The sequence below is a fragment of the Lissotriton helveticus genome, chromosome 8 (genome assembly GCF_964261635.1).
Source record: "Lissotriton helveticus chromosome 8, aLisHel1.1, whole genome shotgun sequence".
Taxonomy (NCBI): Eukaryota; Metazoa; Chordata; class Amphibia; order Caudata; family Salamandridae; genus Lissotriton; species Lissotriton helveticus.
Genome location: NC_136069.1, coordinates 1,223,024,890 through 1,223,046,220, shown reverse-complemented (window position 1 = coordinate 1,223,046,220; position 21,331 = coordinate 1,223,024,890). Strand labels below are relative to the sequence as shown.

General features: G+C 48.3%; 1 protein-coding gene across 14 annotated transcripts in view; it reads right to left on the bottom strand.

Moving 5' to 3' along the window:
• LOC144773261 (uncharacterized) overlaps positions 1-21,331 on the bottom strand; it is a 7,170,044-nt gene that overhangs the window by 2,467,615 nt on the left and 4,681,098 nt on the right. For all 14 annotated transcript variants that reach the window (XM_078658159.1, XM_078658161.1, XM_078658167.1 and 11 more), the window contains one exon: positions 95-131. In XM_078658159.1, the coding sequence (XP_078514285.1) occupies positions 95-131 (37 nt within the window). The remainder of the gene's footprint in view (positions 1-94; positions 132-21,331) is intronic.

Genomic DNA, 21,331 nt, shown 5'->3' with positions numbered 1-21,331 from the left:
ACATTGTATAAGTGGTATTAACAAAATCCATTTGTTTTAACAGTTATGCTAGTTGGTAGTGGCGCCATTGATTATAATATTGTGTTGTACTTACTTTTTCATGAAGACTTTGTTTGATAATCTCGTGTTGGCTGGAAAAAAAAATATTCATTGACTTATCTGAAGTACAAATATATATTTTTTCTAAATTGCCAAAGTAGATGAAGACGGTAGTTAACAGTAACATTAGCTCAGCTTCATGTAAACATAATTCAGCACTCTAAAGTACAACATTTTCAATTAACATAAAATGATACTAACTAAAGGGCCAGCTCTACCATCATTTGATGCAGCGCATCGCAAGGGAACGCAACAGAACAACTTGCTGCATGGCATCAAATGGAGAAAGCAAGAATGTGCCACATTTCCTAACATATGGCACATTACTGCTCTATCTCTGCACTGGCGCACTCAGTGCAGTCTAACACCATTGCAGGTACCCTTGCGTCATGGGGCAAGTGTGCCTGTTTTGCAGGCAGGATAGTTTTTTTACAGGAAGGGGCACTTTCTTCCACAAAAACAATGCTTAGAGGCATTTCTGAAACACAGTGAGAAAGAGGGAAAAAGGAGGAGAAAAAAAGATATTTCTCCTCATAGCACCTCTATCGGAATGGCATAGCATTTTGACACACTCACAGATTTACCTGTCTTGATATAAGTGGAATGCCTCAAAATACATGGTTAAATTCATGGGAAAACCCACGCTCCACCTAAGTAACGCCTTCTCGGCGAAGAGTAATGCAAGGCAGCGAATTGCTCTGCCATGCCTTACTCCACATTAACCAAGCAACGCAGGGTCACGCAAGGTGGCCTTGTGAGGCTTGGTAAATCTGACTTAAGAATTGCTTTGCCTTGTAACACTGTGCGTGATGCAAGGACTGTGAGAAAGTGCCCTCTATCTTGTATGGTATGCCCCCACTTTTTGCTGAATTGCTGATGTGCTTTGACTGAGTGTGCCCTTGGCTCCTGCTAATCAGGTACCCTGGGGGCTATGTTCCTTACCTAAAACTGCATTGAAGCCTAAACTCAATTGGCATCTCTGGCCATGTGTCAGCCCCTGGTAAGGGGCACTGTGACCAGAGAAGGCCTCTAAGGGCTGCAGTACTTATTGTGCCACCCTTAGTGGCCCTGTACCCTAACACTCACACACTGCCTTTGCAGGCTGCGTGTCTTGATACAGAACAAAGTGAAGAGTCGACATGGCACACATCCCTGGTGCCATGCCCACAAACAACTGCCCTGGCATACATCAGTCACCCCTCTAGCTGGATGCCCTGTGCCAGTGGTGAGGGTACAGGTGCATACACTCTGTACCCCTACAGTACCCAGGTCCATTCCTGGGCACTGTAATTGCAGTGCTGCCATTAAGAGTATATGGTGCTGGGAGTTTGTCATTATGAACTCCACAGCACCATAATGGCTCCATTGAAGACTAAGAAGTTTAATATCAAACTTCTCAGCACATTAAACCCACACTGAGTCCAGTGTGGGATTTAATGTAAAATGCACCATAGAAGGCATCTTAGAGACTAACCCCTAGTGACCTGACTGAGTGGCTGCCTAGTCTGCCACCACCAGACATGTTTTTGGACCCCTGGGTCGAGAGCTTGCTGCTCTTGGGGACCTGAAACAATGCACATCCTGGGATGAGGTGTTAAGCCTCCTTCCCCAAGATGGGCAGGGTTCATGAAAGAGAGGCTTCAAAGGCATGCCACCTTTGTGAGCCTCTCCAGACCACGTGCTGCTTTCAGCAACTGGTTCTACCCCCCACTTTGGGCGGGAGAACCGGCGGGAAAAACAAGTGAGGAAGAGAGGTGTGCCTACCTCTGCCAACTCCACCCCTAAGGTGGGGAGGTGAGGTGAAGCACACCACGCTTCCCCGCCATCTTGAGGATGGGGGGACCCAGCCAACCAGCCAACCGGCTCCTGCCCCCCTCCCACTGGAGAGTGGCAGAATAGAGGGTGTACCTACCCCAGGGAAGGGACCCATTGGTCCCTGCACTTTACCTACCTGTAACACCCCTAAATGTAGTATTTAGGGGGCACCCTGAACCTTCTTTCCTCAGATCCAGCAACCACAAGAAAAGAAGAGAAGAAGAAGGAAGAGAAGCCGTGTATAGCTAACAAGTGGACAACGCCCACTGACTTGGCCCTAGCCCTACAGGCCTGTCTCCCCTCGAACCTGCTCCTGTGAAACTCCGGTCTGTCCAGCAGCCAGCAACCCCACAAACCCCCGGAAGACCTGCCTGCCTTCACTTTCAAGACTGCTTCTCCCGTGAACACCGGACGTGTTTAAACTACAGCTTTTGGTGCCAGCCAGGAACCGCGAATCCAGCCCACTCTGCATCCGTCTAACCCAGCCCCTAGCTCGAGTGGAAAATACCACGAGGATGTCCCCCCCCAGTGATCCTGACCTGAGATACAGCAACCCCTGACCTGCCTCAAGCCTCCAGATTACGCCTGCAGCCTCAATCTAGAGGAGCCTCCTACCGCGACCAGAGTGGGTAAGTAAATCCGACGTCCAAAGGCACCCCTGCACCCGACGCCCCACGGCCTTGTGTGCCCAACCCAGCATTGCCTAACCAACCCTCAACATCCCAACTTACCCCTCAAAGTGGTGGTCGCTCCTGGAAGATCCTCGTCCCCGAGCCTGCAGTGTTTCTTTGTCCCAGAGAATCTCCATTGAAATCATCAGGGCACCAACCTATAAACAGCACCCTGCACCCGGCCACCCTAGTGCCACTGAGGGTGAACCTTTGGTGTTACTTTGGTCCCCAACTTGCACTAAGCTAAACCCTAGGAGCTTTGCTCCCACAACGCTGTGGCCTGCTTGCCATTAGCCACCAACCGGAGCCCCCTTATCCTCCATAGGTTAACATTGGGCCTCAACACTCTACACCCAGCCGCCCTAGTGCCACTGAGGGTGCAACAACAGTGCATCACTGATCCTGGGAGACCCCTGAGTCTAACCCCAGAACCTTACCTCCAACTACCGACTACTTACCTCAAAACCAATTAACCCGTGTTTCCTCAAAGGATAACATTGAGACTTTTTCTCCCAAAAAGTTTCTAAGTGACGACTTTTGAAAACTTAGAATATTCTTTAGAAATCGCACAAAAAAACAAAACAAATTCTCTTAACTGTTTGCAGGAAAGGTCCCAGTGCTGAATCTAGGTATCCAGCACTGATTAGGAAAAGTAACGTAAAAGCAACTTACCTGTGACTTTCCTCCCATAGGATAACATTGGTGGTTCTATGTGAAAAAGTTTCTCTGTGTCAACTTTTGAAATACAAGAATACTCTTTAAAAGTCGTACAACTAACTAAAATGCCTTTACTCAACTGTTTTCACGAAATGCCCCAGTGCTGAATCTAGGATCCAGCACTGTGTTAGAAAAAGTAATCCAAAAAGTAACTTACCTGCAAATTATTGAAAAAGTCTATTCATTCCAATGTACTGTATTTACTAAGTGTTGCATTCTACTGCTCCCCTGTAAATCAAACAAAGTCCAATTGCATTTTTCAAACAGTTCTATATCCAGTAACATATTACTGAAAAGTATTTAATGCTTACCTGTACCAGGCATGATTGGTTCTAAAAAATAAACACAAGTATATTTTTTATACAAAAACCATTGGCCTAGAGTTCGGTTCTTGAGTGTATGAATTCATTTGCTGACTGAATGTGTACATCAAATGCTTAACACTGTCCTCTGATATTGCCTTACTGCTTGACCAAGCTACCACTTTAGAAAGTAAGGTCCTATCTAACTTTAACCTCCGCCAAACCTCTGGGGACTTTTGGACTCTATACACACTGTAACCCACTTTGGTGCAGTATATGTAGAGCCAGTTTCTTACAAGGACAACTTAATCCTATGATAAATCTGGCCCTAAATGTCTATCACCAACCCAGATATAATTTTCAGTTCATTGTTATCAATAACTAAAGCTGGGGCTGTGTGTGTGTGTGTGTTTGTGTATCTGTGGGTGGTTGGTTAATATTGTTTTATTCTTTTGGTGAAACATATTTTCTACATATATTACATTTGCTGCTTACTTCTTTAGGTTTTTGTGGCATACTATTAGGTATACTCTACGGCAGTGGTTCCCAAACTTTTGACTCCTGAAGACTCCCATTGAGTCACCACTGGAAGCCGGGGACCCCCAAGCAATTTGTAGGCTTTAAATTTCAAACATTAAAACAGTAATTCGAACAAAATGAACACATGTGTGCACACAAAACAAATACTCGAATAACTAATGATTTTAGGGGAATATTTACAAGCCCCTATCACCATGAAAAATCACTTTACCGTGGTGATAGGGGCTTCGCCTTATTTACAAGGCAGCGTTAAGCCACTTAACGTGGCTTAACGCTGCCTTGTAAATAAGACCCCCGTTCAACCAATGCTTAGCGTTACAGGGTGGGCAGTGGGTGTTGCGGTGGGTGTTTCCCCTGCAACACCCATTGATTTTGACACTGCCCCTTATTTACAAGGGCAGCGTAAATGGGAGGCAGCGCCAAAATTGAGACCAGGGACAACTGGATCTTAACTTGGGGAAACAAGGAGAAATGTTTAATTTCTACTTGTTTTTGCAAAACGCCTTGGATTGTTGATCTTCAGGAAGGTGACCCTTCCTGCACCTTAACAATCTTTAGAAAGAAAATGCCATTTTATAACTTTCATGTGGGCTGCATTAAGCAGCACACATAGAAGAGACAAAACAACACTTCAAGATTGTTTATGTGCAGGAAGGAGGACGTTCCTGTACATAAACAACCTTCCCCTGTTAAGTGTAGGGCCAGCGCAGGGGAAACGCAGGGCTGCCCCATATTCCTGTAAATATGGTGCAGCCCTGTGTTTCTGAAGTGCCGGAGTGTGTTGTTAAGCCAAGAAGGCTAACGACACTCTTCGCCACTTCCGTTGTATTTTATATTGAAAGAATTTGCAAGAAAAGAAAAAAAGTTAATGGGAAGGTTGGTGCTGCGTGTCCGTTACTAACTTTTCAATGGTTGGCTTTATTTAGCAGTACGAGGCACCTGCTCCTGCCAGGGCCAAACTGGAACCCCAAAGCAACCCTTGGCAAATGATTTCAGACCAGTCCACATACGGTGCACACCAAGTGCAGTGAGTGAGCCTGACCACTACAAAATGGACTTTGGGTGGCTCTCCCCCCAAGCAATTTAGGAAACAATGGTGCAGTCTACAACACATATCATTATATATTGAATTGTAGTAGCTTTTCAAGAATAGTAAATAAAGACCTGACTATGCACCAGAATACGACAATCTTTCTGGGGGTTCTTCAATGATTCCCCCATTATCACCCTCCAACAGTGCTTCTCATCTCTCCATAGCCCAGCTCTGTCATGTGTATTTCATTTTTTATAGCATCTCTCATACCATTGTAGGATGTCAGAGCACTTTACGTCACACACATATAGAGACAGTGAATCATACATGTAAATCAGTGTATAGAAAATGTTACATACGGCAAAGGGGACTACAAGGTGTAGAATTCACATGTCATTCATAGTGGTAGGCATTTTTAAACAGTGCTAGTTCTGGAGAAGCACAAACCCAGGATTCATAAAATAACACAGTGGTTAGCATTGACTTTGACAATAAAAATGTTGTTCCACCCAAATAAACCTTTTTAGCAGCATCCGGATAATGAAAGACTGGGAAAAATCATAAGTTACTAACTTGTACCTTACAGTTTGCAAGCAGCTCTTTGATGACAGTTTATAGGTCTATTTGCTAGATTACAACTGTCACTTATGAACTGCAGAGTAACAAAAGAATCCCTGTGGCAAAAGCAGTAACCCACTGACCTATGCACATAAAATACTGTTTCTTAAAATTCATTGTACACTTCCTTGCAGTAAGCATATTAACCCTTTGTGCTAGATTGGATAAGTCAAACCTGCCACCAGACAAAACTCTCATCTCTCTCCAGCAGGGACATTAATCACTTATTGTTCTTTGAAAACTGCTAATTAAACAAGATACTTTGCAGTGCTTTTAAAACTGCTGCCTACGGACCCCCTGGGAATGTGTCAGGGACCCCTGGGGGTCCGCGGACCACAGTTTGGGAAACACTGCTCTACGGTAAACTCTACTCTGCTCACACTACGTGCTCCGTGTAGAGCACGGAGACTGAGTTTTTTGTCTCTCGTGGTTTGCCAATGTTAAGTTGGCCTGCGAGGAAAATTCAATGCAAAACCACCTCCCAGCAAGATTTCTCAAAGCGAGTTGTCGCAGTAAGTTGCTACAACGCGCGCTGATAAACCTGCTGCTTGTGTTGAGGAAGCTGCTGCTTGAGTGGAACAGTTACTCAAGCAACAGAAAGAAGCTGCACCTCTTACGCTGTGCATGGGGCCCTGAGCTAAAAGTCAGTGCAAGCAGTGCGACTCACCTCACTTCGTTGCTTGTGGAACATTAAGAGCACAGCTGAGTTTGTTTGTCACTTCAGGGAGTTCCACTATGGGGAACTCCACAAACTCCTACCGCACAAGTTACTACTTGTGTAACGATATATCTGTAAGAGACATTAGTTAGTGATAGATTCCTTACCTTAGAATATCCCCAGGCGTCAGACTGGATCCGGAAAAGTTTGCGTAGCTATACCCCTGCGCGCCGGCAGGCGTTGTCCGCAGCTCCGCGTCCGTCGTCGGCGTCGTTAGCGCCGGAATGACGTCATCGGAGTACTTAGACGCCGCCCTCGCGCGCTGATGTCAGGTCTGATACACAGCTTTTCCGCGCCAGATACTCAGAGCCATGATAGAACCAACACTGGTGCCATGAAACTAGGGCCCTGAAAGGGGATGAACTTAACCCTAGATATCGGTTCGCAGAACGGGGAGGATGGGTGGGTCGGTAAGGAATCTATCACTAACTAATGTCTCTTACAGATATATCGTTACACAAGTAGTAACTTGTGCATCCGAAAGAGACACGTTAGTGATAGATTCCTTACCTTAGAATAGATACCCCAGCAATACCAACCCCGGTGGTGGGTCTGCGAACCAATAATCACACCAGAAAGTCCTGGAGGACGGAACGGCCAAAGAAGCCATCCCTCCGGACTTGGCTGTCCAGGCAATAGTGTCTCGCAAACGTGTGCAGCGATGCCCACGTAGCTGCCTGGCAAATGTCCTGCTAGGGCACTCCCCGGCCCAGGGCAGTGGTAGTCGCCATGGCCCGAGTGGAATGAGCCCTCAATCCAACAGGGGGCTCCTTCTTAGCCAAGGAGTAACATGCCTGGATACACAAGATGATCCACCGAGAGATGGTCCGCTTGTGCACTGCCTTTCCCTTCTTAGCACCCACGTAACCAACAAAGAGTTGGTCATCCACCAGGAACTAGCATGTGCGATCCAGATAGTAAGAGAGCGCACGTTTTGGGTCCAGACGGTGGAGCCTCTCTTCCTCTTTCGAGGGATGCGGAGGCGGAAAGAAGGTGGGCAAGGTAATGGACTGCCCGATGTGGAAGGCCGTGACAACCTTGGGCAGGAAAGAGGGTCTTGTCCGCAACACAACCTTGTCCGGATGGACAGAGAGGAAAGGAGGTGTGGAAGAAAGAGCCTGGAGCTCACTCACTCTCCTGGCAGAGGTGATGGCAACCAGGAAACAGTCTTCAAAGTAAGAAGATGGAGAGGACAGTTATGGAGCGGCTCAAAGGGAGCACACATTAGGTAAGTAAGAACAAGTTTCAAGTCCCACTGGGGCATCACGAAAGGAACAGGAGGGAACATGTGTGTGATGCCTTTCAAAAACCTATTTACAATTGGGGACTTGAACAAGGAAGGCTAATCAGGTAGCCTTAAGAAGGCGGAAAGGGCAGAAAGGTACCCCTTGATAGTGCCCAGAGCAGAGCCCTACTGGGCAAGAGAAAGAAGGAAGAGGAGAACCTCAGAAAGGGGTGCAGAGAGTGGATACACAGCCTTTGCTGTGCACCATGCCACAAATCTGTTCCACCGGCAGGCATATACCGACTTTGTGGAGGGATGCCTGGCTGCCAGAATGACATTACAGACTTCGGGAGGCAAGTCAAATGGCCTCAACTGTCACCGCTCAATCTCCAGGCTTGTAGGAGGAGACTGGACAGGTTCGGGTGGAGGACCGTCCCCTGCTGCTGCGACAGAAGTTCCTCCCGAAGAGGCAGACGAATCGGGGGATCGACTGACATGCTGAGTAGCTCGGGATACCAGTATCTTCACGCCCAGTCCGGAGCCACAAGGATAACCTGGGCCCGGTCGCGCCTGATCTTCTTCAGCACTCTGGCAGAAGTGGTATTGGCGGAAAGGCGTACAATAGAACGCAACTCCACTCACGACGAAAACGTCTCCGAGCTAGTGCCGCCTTGGAAATTCCAACGTGCAGAAATGATGACATTGCGCGTTCTCTTCTGTGGCGAATAGATCTAACCAAGGCTCTCCCCACTGCTGAAAGAGAGCTTGCGCCACGTCCGAGTTCAGACGCCATTCGTGATCCATCATGCACCGACGGCTGAGTTCGTCCACCCTGGCGTTCAGAGAACCTGTCAGGTGTTGAACCACCAGGGTCAAGCCCTGATGTTCCAGCCACTGCCAGAGGCGCAGAGCCTCCTGGCACAGGGTCCACGACCCCACCCCACCCTGTTTGTTGCAGTACCACATGGCGGTGGTGTTGTCCGTGAACACCTGCACTACACTCCCCTGGACTGAGGGGGGGAATGCCTTCAGTGCAAGTCGGATCGCCCGCAGCTCCAGAAGGTTGATGTGGAGCCGGGAATCCGCCGGAGACCAGAGGCCTCTGATCTCTGCCTCACCAATGTGGCCTCCCCAGCCCAGGAGGGACGCGTCCGTCACAACCACGTGCTCCGGGTGGGGTAGGGAGAGGGATCTGCCACTGACCCAATCGTGGTCCGTGAGCCACCACTGCAGCTGTCTTGCAGTGCCCTCCGAGATCAAGACATGGTCGGACAAGTTGCCCTGATGCTGGGCCCACTGAAACTTCAGGTCCCACTGCAGAGCCCGCATCCGCCACCAGGCGTGATGCACCAGAAGGATGCAGGAGGCCATCAGCCCCAGAAGCCGCAGTGTCAACCTGACCGAGACTCGGGATAAAGGCTGAAAGATCGGAATCAGAGCCTGAATATCCGAACCCGCTGTTCGGGAGGATAAACCCAAAACTGCACCGAGTCCAGAACCGCTCCGATGAAGAGGAGCTTCTGAGAGGGACACAGGTGTGACTTCAGCACGTTGATGGAGAACCCCAGCAGGTGCAGGAGATCGGCCGTAGCCTGGAGGTGGCTGACGACTGTCTGGGGCGAGCCCGCCTTCAACAACCAGTCATCGAGGTAGGGGAAGACTGACACCCCTAACCCGCGCAGATGAGCTGCGACCACCGCCACTACTTTCGTGAACACCCGTGGGGCGCTGATAAGGCCGAAGGGGAGCACGATAAATTGAAAGTGCTCGTGGCCCACCGTGAACCGCAGGTAACACCAGTGGGCCGGCTGGACGGGGATGTGAAAATAAACGTCCTGCAAGTCCAACGCTACCATCCAGTCTCCGTGGTCCAGGGCAGCTAAGACCTGAGCCAGAGTCAGCATCTTGAACTTCTCCTTTCGGAGGAAGCCGTTGACGTTCCATAGGTCCAAGATAGGGCGTAGGCCCCCTTTGCCCTTCTTGGGTACCAGAAAGTAGTGGGAGTAACAACCACACCCTACTTCCAGCCCAGGAACGCGCTTAATGGCCCCCTTGGCCAAGAGGCAAGTGATCCCCGACACGCGGTGGAATTGCGGTGGCAGGGCTGGAGGGGTTGCCTCGAAGGGGAGGGAGTAGCCCCTTTGGACGATTTGCAGCACCCACCTGTCCGACGTGACAGTGCGCCAGAGGAAAAGGTGATGGTGAACCCTGCCCCCCACTGGCGTCACATGGGCCTGAAAGCACGGACTAGGAGGGTTTTGAGGCATGTGCTGCGGGGGAAGGTGTGGACTGGCCTCGCCGTTGTCCCCGACCACCGCTACGGCGGTTTCCACGGCCGCCACTGCGAAGTTGAACATTCTGCGGTGCGTGGCTGGCAGCACGTGTGGGGGCGCCCCTTCCGTGGCCTCGAAAGGAGCGAAAGGCACCCGTTTGCTGGCGTGGGGCCGAGAGCCCCAAAGACTTGGCCGTAGCCCTGGAGTCTTTAAAACGCTCAAGCGCGTGGTCTGCCTTGTCACCAAAGAGGCGACGGCCATCGAACGGCATGTCCAGAAGAGTGGCCTGGACATCGGCCGAAAAGTTGGCAGACCTCAACCAGGCGTGGCGTCGAACCGCCACCGTCGTTGCCATCGCCCTGCCCAGTGAGTCCGTGGTATCCAGCCCACACCGGATAGAATATCGCGCTGCATCTCGACCCTCCGCAAGGGCTTGGGCGAGTTTTGCCCGGGCCTCCTCCTGACATTGTGGCAGCACGTCCGCGACCGTGTCCCACAGGGTGTGGGTGTATCGGCACAAGAGGCATGCGGTATTGACTGACCCCAGTCCCAAACTCTGGGACGAGAACACCTTCTTCCCGAATTGTTCATACCTCTTGGATTCCCCATCGGGCGGAGCCACCGGGAATGCGGTCTGGGAAGTGGAGGCCTGGATGACCAGGCTCTCGGGGGTGGGATGGGTGGACAAAAAGCAAGGGTCGCACGGGGCCGGGCGGTGGTGTCTGGCCACATTCCTATCCACAGGCTGACCTGTGGCGGGCTTGGACCAAGTGCCCACAAGAACGTCACACAAGGCCTGATTAAACGGAAGCAGAGGCTTGGTGGAGCTTGCCTGCGGTTTAAGGACCTCAGTGAGGAGGTTAGTCCTCATGACCGCGACGGGGAGCTCAAGGTGTAAGGCCTTGGCCGCCCGTGTCAACCCTACACTGTAAGCAGCCCCCTCCTCCATAGCCACGGTGGGAGGGGAGACAAATCCAGTGTCTGGCGAAGTGTCAAGTCCACTGGCCTCCCCAAGCTCATATGTCCAGTCCTGTTGAGACTGGCACTCCTGTGCCAGAGGGTCCACAGACCCCTCCCAATCACCCTCGTCACCCATCTCCTGCAGTTCAGGGTCAACAGATGGGGCCGGTTCATGGAAATAGAAATCTCCAAACGGCGCCGCTCCGATGCCGGAACCGGACTGAGGGTAGGATCGGGGATGGCGTCCATAGTAGGCGCCAGGGGCGACACCCGCAGGGCCGGCGCCGGTGAGGTCGTGAGATCGACCAGCGACGACCCAGATCCGGAAGCGGATCCAGTGAGGGCCTGCGCCACCAGGACCGAAGTCGCCGGCGGCGCCGGAGCCGAAGCACCCGACGGCGTCGGAGCCGTAGCACCCGACCCGCTAGGCCCTCCAGCCGGGGCCGATGGGCCCGGAGGCGCCACGGAACTCGGCTGAGGAGGGAGGGACCTCATGGCCATGAGGTGCAGCACGACCTCCCCTGGCGTCGCGCCATGCCCAGGGACCGGAAGGTGTGGGGCAGGCGGCGACGTCCGCAACTCCGTCGGAGCCGCATGGGTGGTGTCACCCAAACCCCCTGCCGCATCGCGCGAGCGTCGGGGTGGGTCGGAGGAATGATGACAAGACAAGCAACATTGCAGGAGAGCATGCTTGGCTAAAAGTGTAGTATTCTGTGCTGCGAGTGCAGCGGGGGCATTGTTGAGACACGCAACACCGCAGGAGACCGTTCTTGCTACAGGTGCACATTCTGTGCTGCGAGTACAGTGGGGGCTCTGTTGATAAGAGCACATTTTTAAAAGTGACTCTCCACACGTTGGAAACCAGAGTGTTACAGCCATACTGACTCTACAAGTAACTTTACTTTTACAAGTACAGCTATTTTTGATGAACACTCTAACGAACACTTCTTGAGAAAAAGGATCAATTGAGTATGTTGGTTTTATGTTGTTTTGATTCTGCCTGATCAGATAAAGAGATTTATATTTGTATAAATAACTTGTATGGTGTCCATTTGTGGTGTTTCACTGTGTTACTGTGAGTGTTGGTACAAATACTTTACACATTGCCTTGGGATAAACCTGTCTGCTCGTGCCAAGCTACCAAGGGGGTGAGCAGGGGTTATCAACAGTGTGAAAGAGATGGGAACATGGCAGCTGGTTAGTCTGTGGCTCGAGCTCCTCTCAACCTCCCAGCACCGTTGGAAAAGGTTCCTGAGCTTAGTGGATCATTCAGCATGTTTTGCTACTTACAGAAGGTGGCGGTTCGTTGACGGCTGCCAGGGTTTTTCTTTTCTGCATCTTTTTTGTTGTTGAGTTTGGTGTCTTGTTTCCCCCTGCATCTGACTGGCGGCTCATTCGTGGCTTTTCGCTGCTCTGGGCATTCCGCAGCCGTGGTCTGTTGGCGGGTGCATAGTCTGAACGGCCTGCAGCTACAGCTGCTGGGTAGGTCGGCTGGAGGGCGGGACCTGAACGTAGGACTGGAGCTGGCACGGCTCAACGGGAGCTCCACTGATTGTTACGGTGGAGGACGGCTGATTCAGGCAGCGTTCAAGATCCACGTTGACAGTGGTGCAGCTGCAAGGATCTTGCTGCGTGGAACTCCAGGCAGGATTACAACATGTAAAAAGACATCTACTAATGAGTATGTTAATGAGGATAAGGTAGTATCTGGATTTAATAAATCGAGTAAGAGTTTTCTATTGAAAAAATCCTCGCCTGACTCCCCGGTTGATTTACATAACGCACAAGGGCATGGAATAGTGTTTCAACCACTCTTGCCTTTCACTAACTGCCAGCTGCAGCAGATTAAAATTTGCAGGTACACTAGTTTGGTTTAGTCTATGACCCCCAGACGAGTTAAAAATTCAAATAAGGGGGTCTGTCATGCGATCTGCCCCTCAAACCACCTCCAAAGAGAAAAACGAAAGCAAAACCAAAGACATTAACCCTGGAATGTCCCCAAGCAGATCAAGCAAACAAAGGGGGTCTCTCTGATAACTCAACACCGCCTGAGCCCTCTGAGTTATTGGAGAGACGGCATTCTCAAGCGGCAGCAGAAGAGAAAGCCATACCTCAGTGCATCACACTAGATATACCCTGCGTAATAACATTTTTAATCCGTCTGAGTTCTTGGAAGCTCCCTCGACTATTTCCTCCTTGGTCTCCACCTCAGGGAACCCCCCCTATTAAGAAACCAGGCAAGAACCTAAAGGGGGTTCATCAAGTCGTCTCTTCTTCAGGACAACTGAACGAAACTTCGACACTCAAGATTACGCCGTCTTTAAGATCCTATTTTAAAGTACAGGAAAAAACACAACTAATCGCTGCCTTGTCATCGGACAGCCTCAGTCTTCCATAAGTAAGGGCAAGGGGAAGATATCACCAATTAAGACTCTAAAGCTGTCTGATGCGAAAATGGACACAATGAAAACTACTCCCATTCCCAGCGAGGTGGGATTCGCCAACATTACAACTACTAACAGGTTTGAGGTATTAGTTGAAAAGGGCTTGGAATCTGTCTCTGGCTCCGACACCTCTATCTCCACGTCAGCCTCTTTAGTAATACCATCAGTGTCAATTATCTCTGACCAGCTAAATCTGGCACAGATGTTAGATGCCCTATCTTCGGACATTTGGAGTAAATTTGCAATCTCAGAGACGAATTAGGCTAAAATACAAGTCATGTGAATCTTAGAAGCCAAAATGTCTGCAATTACCGAAAGAATATGCGTAATGGAAGCCTCAATAGAAGCCTTGAATAAAAAAGTTGAGCTTAATTGCACTGGGATTTTGGCATTAAAAAGGGAGAAAAGGACAAGTTAGATCATTTGGAGACCCTTAAAAATAATGCTAGGCGCAACAACATTACAATTCTGAATATCCCAGAGGGTTTAGAGGGAAAGGACATTGAAACCTATGTCATAAATTTGCTAAAAGAATTTATCCCTGTGGAGGAGGTTAAGGAACTGGAATCCTGACATCCAGTGAATTCACAGAGATTCTTTTTCCAAAAACCCAAATAGAAAAAATCCCAGGCGAATTTTGGTAAACTTTACAACTTATGCTCCAAAAGAGCGTGTACTATCGGAAGCCTTAAAAGCTGGCAGCTTCACGAAAGGGGACTGGGAATTTTGGATAAGGTCAGACCTTTCAAAAATTATGCAGGACAGACAGTGGGAACTGGAACATTTTATGCAGATTTTAAGATCTATGGGTGCTTCTGTACAGTTGAGGTTTCCTGCCCTACTTAGGGATAATGTGGAAAAACAAAATGTCTCATTTTAGAGACCCTAAGGAGGTAGGGATCTTCATTGATCAAATTAAAGCTCAGGGATAATTTTGCATGGAAGTTTGTTATAAGCATTGGTTTACCGGGGTGAGTGGGCAGTGAGCTCACAGGGGTTAATTACATCATACCCAATGTGGTTTAGGAGGGGTTCCCGGGGGAGGGGTGGTGGGGCCACACGAGAAGAAAGTCATGTTAGTTTTTCACTGGGTGGGGAGCCAAATTGGGGGGGGAAAAGAAAAAGTCCTCATATACACATTTTTGTTAAGAAAGTTGCTAACCAGAAAGGAATAGCCTGCAACCAGTGTGCACTCTCCTGGTCTACAGATAAGGCGCGTTGGTATGGCTTAAATGGCTGAAACCAGAATTTGTACATGGAATATAAATGGCCTAAGGGTAGCGAGTAAACGAAGGAGGATTTTCCGATACCTAAGCCAAGCTGATTTTGATATTATGATTTTTCAAGAAACTCACCTCACAGTCAAGGAATGGGAGGTGGCGGTTGCTAAGCAAAGATGGATTGACTGCTTGCTTCACACCATGCAACCCTATTGTACTAAAGGTGTCGCCATTATTGTTAAAGAATCTGCCAAAGCAATACTGGGTACCTCCAAGATAGACAATAGGGGGCGTTGGATTATAACGGATATTAAAATACGAAATGAATGGGCTGTCCTGGTGGGATACTACGGCCCTAACATAGACGATGAGTCAACTCTTAGATATATATATAATCACTTACTCTAAACTAATTTTCCGATTAATTTGGGGGGTGATTTTAATATTTTACTGAACCCCTCTCTCGACAGCTCTAAGGGGGGTGAGACTGGTTCCTACGAAAATGGACTCTATGATCAAAGTCCTTATGGATGATCTGAATCTTGTAGATATTTGGAGAGTAAGAAATAGGACCGTAACTGTCCCTCAGAATTTTACTTTTCATAACAAAAAATACAGTAATCGTTCTAGAATTGATTACTTCTTGATAAATTCTAGACTGATAAATTATGATAGTGCAGTATCTCACATACCAGAACATTTATCAGATCATTCAGTGGTCCAGATAGACTTAAAATGTTCTAGTTAACTGGAAACAAAAAGATGGATGTTCGATAAAGTTATTCTTAAAGATGTCTCAGCAGTAGAACAGTTAAAGCTGGACACTTTGTTATTTTTTTAAGTGAACCATCTGGCAGCTCCAATGGAGGTAATATGGGATGCCTATAAGGCATTTATTAGAGGTAGAATCATTAGTATCTCAGCTAAAATTAACAAGGAAGTTAAAGAAAGATTTAGTTTATTAGAAGCCAAAATCCTTAGAGCCCTGCTCAACCAAGCAGCCAATGAAAATAATGGAGAACAGAGGGAGGAAAGTTCTGAGGTACTAGCAAAGCGGCAAGATGTGTCAGACTATCTTGATACTATCACTAGAAGAAAGTGGGAAGTCAGCAAACTCACTAATTATGCAAATGGAGAAGGGTGTGGGAAGCTCTTGGCCAAGAAATCTCAAGTCAATCTAACCAGAAACTTAATTAAGGAGATCTGTAATATAGAAACAGGGGAGATAATCTCAGATAGGGCTAATAAGGAAAAAGTGTTTGAACTATTCTTTCAAGAACTGTATACTAAAGACTTAGTAGTCTCAGACCCCCAAATAAAAAAAATATTTGGATAAAGATTCCTTACAGCCTCTATCTGTAAACCAGGCCCAACAGTAAAATAGGAAGATTACACTACTTGAAATTAAAACTACAATAAAAAATCTGAAAAGAGGTAGTGCTGCAGGTTTAGATGCTATTCCCAACGAGTTCTACATTGCTCTTAATGAGACTCTCACCCCCGTTATGGAGAAATTATTTGATAGCATTTTCTCCAACAATTTTCCAATCCCGAGCTCCTGGAATGAGGCAGCCGTGTCTTTGATTTTAAAGCCCAATAAAGATTTTAAAAAATGTGAGTCTTATAGACCTATCTCTCAGCTGAATTGCGATTACAAAATGTTGCAGCAAATTATAGCAGGGAGACTGAATAATATGATGGGGTACTTAGTTCATCCGGATCAAAAGGGGTTTATTAGAGGTCGTCAACTTCGTGATTTAACTCATGAGTTGATAGGAGCAAACGATATCGCCTCAGCTCACAATCTGCCGCTCACTATTTTTGCATTTGACACGGCTAAAGCATTTGACCGGGTGAGCTGGTCTTGCTTACACCATACAGTCCAAGCGTTTGGTTTAGGAGAAAACGTCTCACAGATTATTAGGAACATCTATAAAACTCCTACAGCTAGAATAATAGTCAATGGAAATGTAACCAACCTAGATAGTTTAGAGCGAGGCAATAGGCAGGGTTGTCCCCTTTCCCCTGTCCTCTTTGATCTTTACATAGAACCACTAGCTCACAACATTAGGACCAGCGAGCTCTTTGCTCCATCTGAATATAGGGGATGGGTAAAAAAATGTGCCTTGTATGCTGACGACCTGACGATCTTCATGAAAGAATCACCAGCGAATCTTCCAAAGTTGGAGCAACTTCTGAAAGTTTGGGAAGATATCTGGTTATTTAATTAACACAGATAAACAAAAAAAGAGAGGTTATGTGAGTCTCAAAAGCCACAAAGGAGGAGCGATGCAACTGGGAAATCACACACCCGCTTTGGGTGGTTTAGAAGGCCCTCACACACCGACCTGGTCAGTGTCATGCTTCATCATCGGGCCCCACCAAAGAGGGCGAGTGCCTCTTTGGTGTGCTACGACACCAGGAGACAGCGGAGCTGGTTGTGTGGAAAGGGCGTGCAGTGAGGTATATATTAAAAGTGTCTAAAGGGTATCTAAAAAATTATTTTTAATGTGTGATCCCTAAGACACGAATAAAATGAATTATGTGTCTGAATAAGTTGCCAAAGGTAATGGATTGGTTAATTCAGAGTATTTAATTTAGTCAGTCAACATGTTTCTGCCTTTACAATCGGGAGTATGTCTGCACTTTATAGGATGGCGCTATTGGCACCATGGCTCTCGGGAGGGGGGTTGGAGCGTACCTGGCACATCGCCCTCAACGCTCTCAGCCCGCGTCTGCCACCTAGCATACCCTCAGAACCGGACTCCCGTTTTTGGAGTTTTTTGGAATGAGCGAACCGCTCTTCCCCCACTTTTTCATGCACTTTATCACCTTTTTGATTTTTTTACTTTCACGTCCCCAGGTTAGGGTGGATGATTAGAGAGTCCATACCGCCGGAGTTTATCTAGTCCTGACGAATGCCTAGGTACATTTAAACCATTGTAAAGGCAGAAACATGTTGACTGACTAAATTAAATAGTCTGAATTAACCAATCCATTACCTTTGGCAACTTATTCAGACACATAATTCATTTTATTCGTGTCTTAGGGATCACACATTAAAAATAATTTTTTAGATACCCTTTAGACACTTTTAATATATACCTCACTGCACGCCCTTTCCACACAACCAGCTCCGCAGTCTCCTGGCGTCGTAGCACACCAAAGAGGCACTCGGCCTCTTTGGTGGGGCCCGATGATGAAGCATGACACTGACCAGGTCGGTGTGTGAGGGCCTTCTAAACCACCCAAAGCGGGTGTGTGATTTCCCAGTTGCATCGCTCCTCCTTTGTGGCTTTTGAGACTCACATAACCTCTCTTTTTTTGTTTATCTGTACTAAATCGGGGACTAAGAGAGAGTTCCTTCAATCTCCCTGCCTCTCCCATTGTTGTTTTGTATTTAATTAACACGCAATAAAACGAAATCAAGTCATGGAATTGGCAATCCAGGTCATCTTTAGTTCAGCATCAAATAAGATACTCAAGCATCCTAATCACTTATGACATCGACAAAATGGCCGAGGTCAATCTGGAGGTTAAAAGGAAAGAGGTCAGATCTTTATTGAGATCTTGGTGCAACCTTCCATTATTAATTCTTGGCTGATCCAATCTTGTTAAGATGTCTGTTTTGCCCAAAATCACATTCATCCTTGATAAAATCCCTTTATTTTTTAGCTCAGCCGCTTTTAAAAACCTATAGTTGGATATAAATAGTTTCCTTTGGGCTGACAAAGCGGTTAGGGTTGCATGGAAGAAATTAAGATCTGAGAAAGCAGCCGGGGGAATAGCCAGCTCTGACCTCTGTTTTTACAGCTGGGTTTTCCATTTTAGGAATATGAGATCTTTACTTCTTGACTCCTCCTGCTTTCCACCTTACCTTGTAGCCATGTCAAATAGTGTCCCCCAGGGGGGAAGATTGGTTTCTCTTTAAATTCGGACATCCCCGGTACTTAAAAAAGGTCAAACTGAAGGTGTTACGGTCGGCCTGTGAACTATAGTTCCGGATGAGGAAGCTTTTTAGAATTCCATATTATTGTTCAAACGCTCCAATATGGAACTCTCCAGGTATCCCAGAGTACCTAAAGAACAAGTTACTTGCCTTTGGTAACGCTTTTTCTGGTGGATACTGTGAGAAGTTGGCCTGATATGCAGTGTTCACTATTCTAGTGATCACTATGTATCAGTCCAAACAACCCTTATTGATGATTGGTTGTAAGTCAACCTTATAGACCAGCTATCCTAGTAGCATGGATACGAGCAGTCTAAGGCTAAGACTCTAGAGGGCGTGTTAAGCCAGCTGTTTTACCATCACATTACCCCTTGAACACCAAGTGAAAGGACACCACACAAGTTGTTATGAAAATAAACAGATATTTATTTATAACAAGACTACCCTGAACTCTTTATGAGTCAGGGAGCTAAGCACACAACAAAACTCTTACGAAAATACTTTAAGTCGCACAATTTACACAAATGCCCTAGGGGCACGAAAAACCATATACACAGTAAGTGGAATGCGAACTTTCTAGCAGGTAAGTAGTACTTTTCTAGACTCAGGAATCGCTAGGCCTACAATTCTAAACACTGGGATTAGATGCAGGAGGCCTGTGGACGTCGTGTGCAGAGTGGGAACTCTCACGCGTAAGGCGGGAAAAAGTCTATGGAGGCTAGCAGTTGCAAAGTTACTGTTCTCGGGCGAACCCGACTAGGTGGGTCAAAAACAAGAGTGGATCCGAACACTTAGGGTGTTGGACTATGCTGGAGCACCGGAGTACTCAGGTTACCTAGCCCAGGGGCTGCGGCTGCATAGGGTTGAAGTTGCGTCGGAAACCCTCGTTGAAGATCCAGGACCCTGAAGAAAGAAGTTGCTGGCAGGCGGCCAGTGAAGAAAGTTCGGAGTGATCCAAGCCTGGATCAGGGAAGAAGAAACCTGTAAGCAGAGGGGACCAAGTTCTGAATTACTAGCCAGTGATTTGAGTGGGCACCAGGATGGCACCGGACGAAGTCACCTCAGCCAGGTGAGTGGGCGCTGCTGGGCTCTGCAGTTTCTCGGACCAGGAGGCGTTGTCGGCGACCAGGATGGAGGTGCGAGCTGTCCCCCGAAGGTTCTTGCTGTCGACGTCGCTGGACCCAGGATTGGGCAACAAGTCTTGGCAAATGCAAGGCCCACGCGGTGGACCTAAAATGGTGTCTTGAGTGTACCAGGAGGGTCCAGGGTGCTCCTCTGTTGGAGGGGAGCAAGGGCTAGTCTGGAGCAACCAGACCAGCGGTAGTTGTCGTCGTGGAGCGTCGTGAAGGGGTCACTAGCCAATGGGCAAGTGACCTGGACAACGCGGTTGGCAGCAAAGAGCAGAAGGGCCCCACGCAGATCTCGTGGATGCAGGGGGGCTGAACTTCGGTGCTGGAGCTGCTCAGGGTCGGGGCTTCTCTTACCCCAAAGCACTCAGTCGAGGGTCACTCAGGAGTCGTGCTGGACAAGCGTCGTGCAGTTCTGAAGATGGCCGGTCCCTCGAGGTCTCGTCACACCCACGGATCACAGCTGGGCTGATGATGTAGGTTGAGGTCAGAGGTGCCAGGGAAGCCGGTTCTCGTCGTGCTGGAGCAGTCTTGATCCGATGGAGAGACTGGCAACAAACCGCGATGCTTGGTTGGTGCCTGCTGCTGCAGGGTGACTACTCCTTAGTCACAAGGGAGAATCTTGGGAAGAAGTCTTGAGTTCCTTTCGTGGAAAGTAGTTTCAGGATTCAAAGATGATCTGATTTGGAAGGGGGCCAGTTCCTACCTTTATCCTGCAAAAAGGGGCTGGCACGCGACTAAGTCCTGCCCTATGGGTGGGACTAGGAGGGGGGTGGTTACACCCCTCTCCTTTGGCGGGCTTTCCCCAGGCCAGGGGCTGGAGTGCCCCTGGAACTGGTTTCAGCCGGCCTATGCACAGTGAGCACCGGGGTGCCACTTGCAGTCACCTTCCTCTAAAGCCCTGCCTACCTAGGATACACAAAATCCTGTCTGGGACGGTGCTGGCACCGCCCCTGACAGGAAACCCTTTGTCCTTGCCTCCTGCTCTGGGAGGACTCCCAGCAGCAGGAGGGCAGACTTGTGTCTCGGTGGCAGCATCCATTTTGTGGAGCTAAGGCTATGTCTGACTTTAACCGGGGTTACAGGTTACATACATGTCGTGTCCCTCTAGAAGGGTGGAATGCTAACCCCGTCGCCAGAATTGGCGAGGGGTTAGTATTCCAATTCGTATGACACCTTACTCGACATGTTTTGATAAAGCGATACCAGAGTTGGCATATAACCGCGAGGATTATAATGCACTTAAGAGTATATGGTATGCGATATCATGGAAACGGCTAAGGGATGGATCCCGAAAGCCGCAGACAGGCTCAGCTCATGCCAGAGCACTATCTCACACGATTCCAAGCACTCTGCCTTCAGGATTGTTAAGGCCTGCCATAGGAGTGACTGATAGGAGATCTGTGTGTCCATTTAGGTTTAGATATAGGGATACTATATCTAAAGCAAAGGGTGAGTACACCACCTTGCCCCCAGCTGTCAAGCAGCCAGTTGTGTCTGTTTGGTTAGTCAGTCCAGGGGTGGCATAATACATGCTGCAGCCCCTGGGAGACTTCTGGGTACACCTCAGCCCTGGGTACAGGGACTTGGAAAGGGCCCAGTGCCAATTCAGTACCTGGG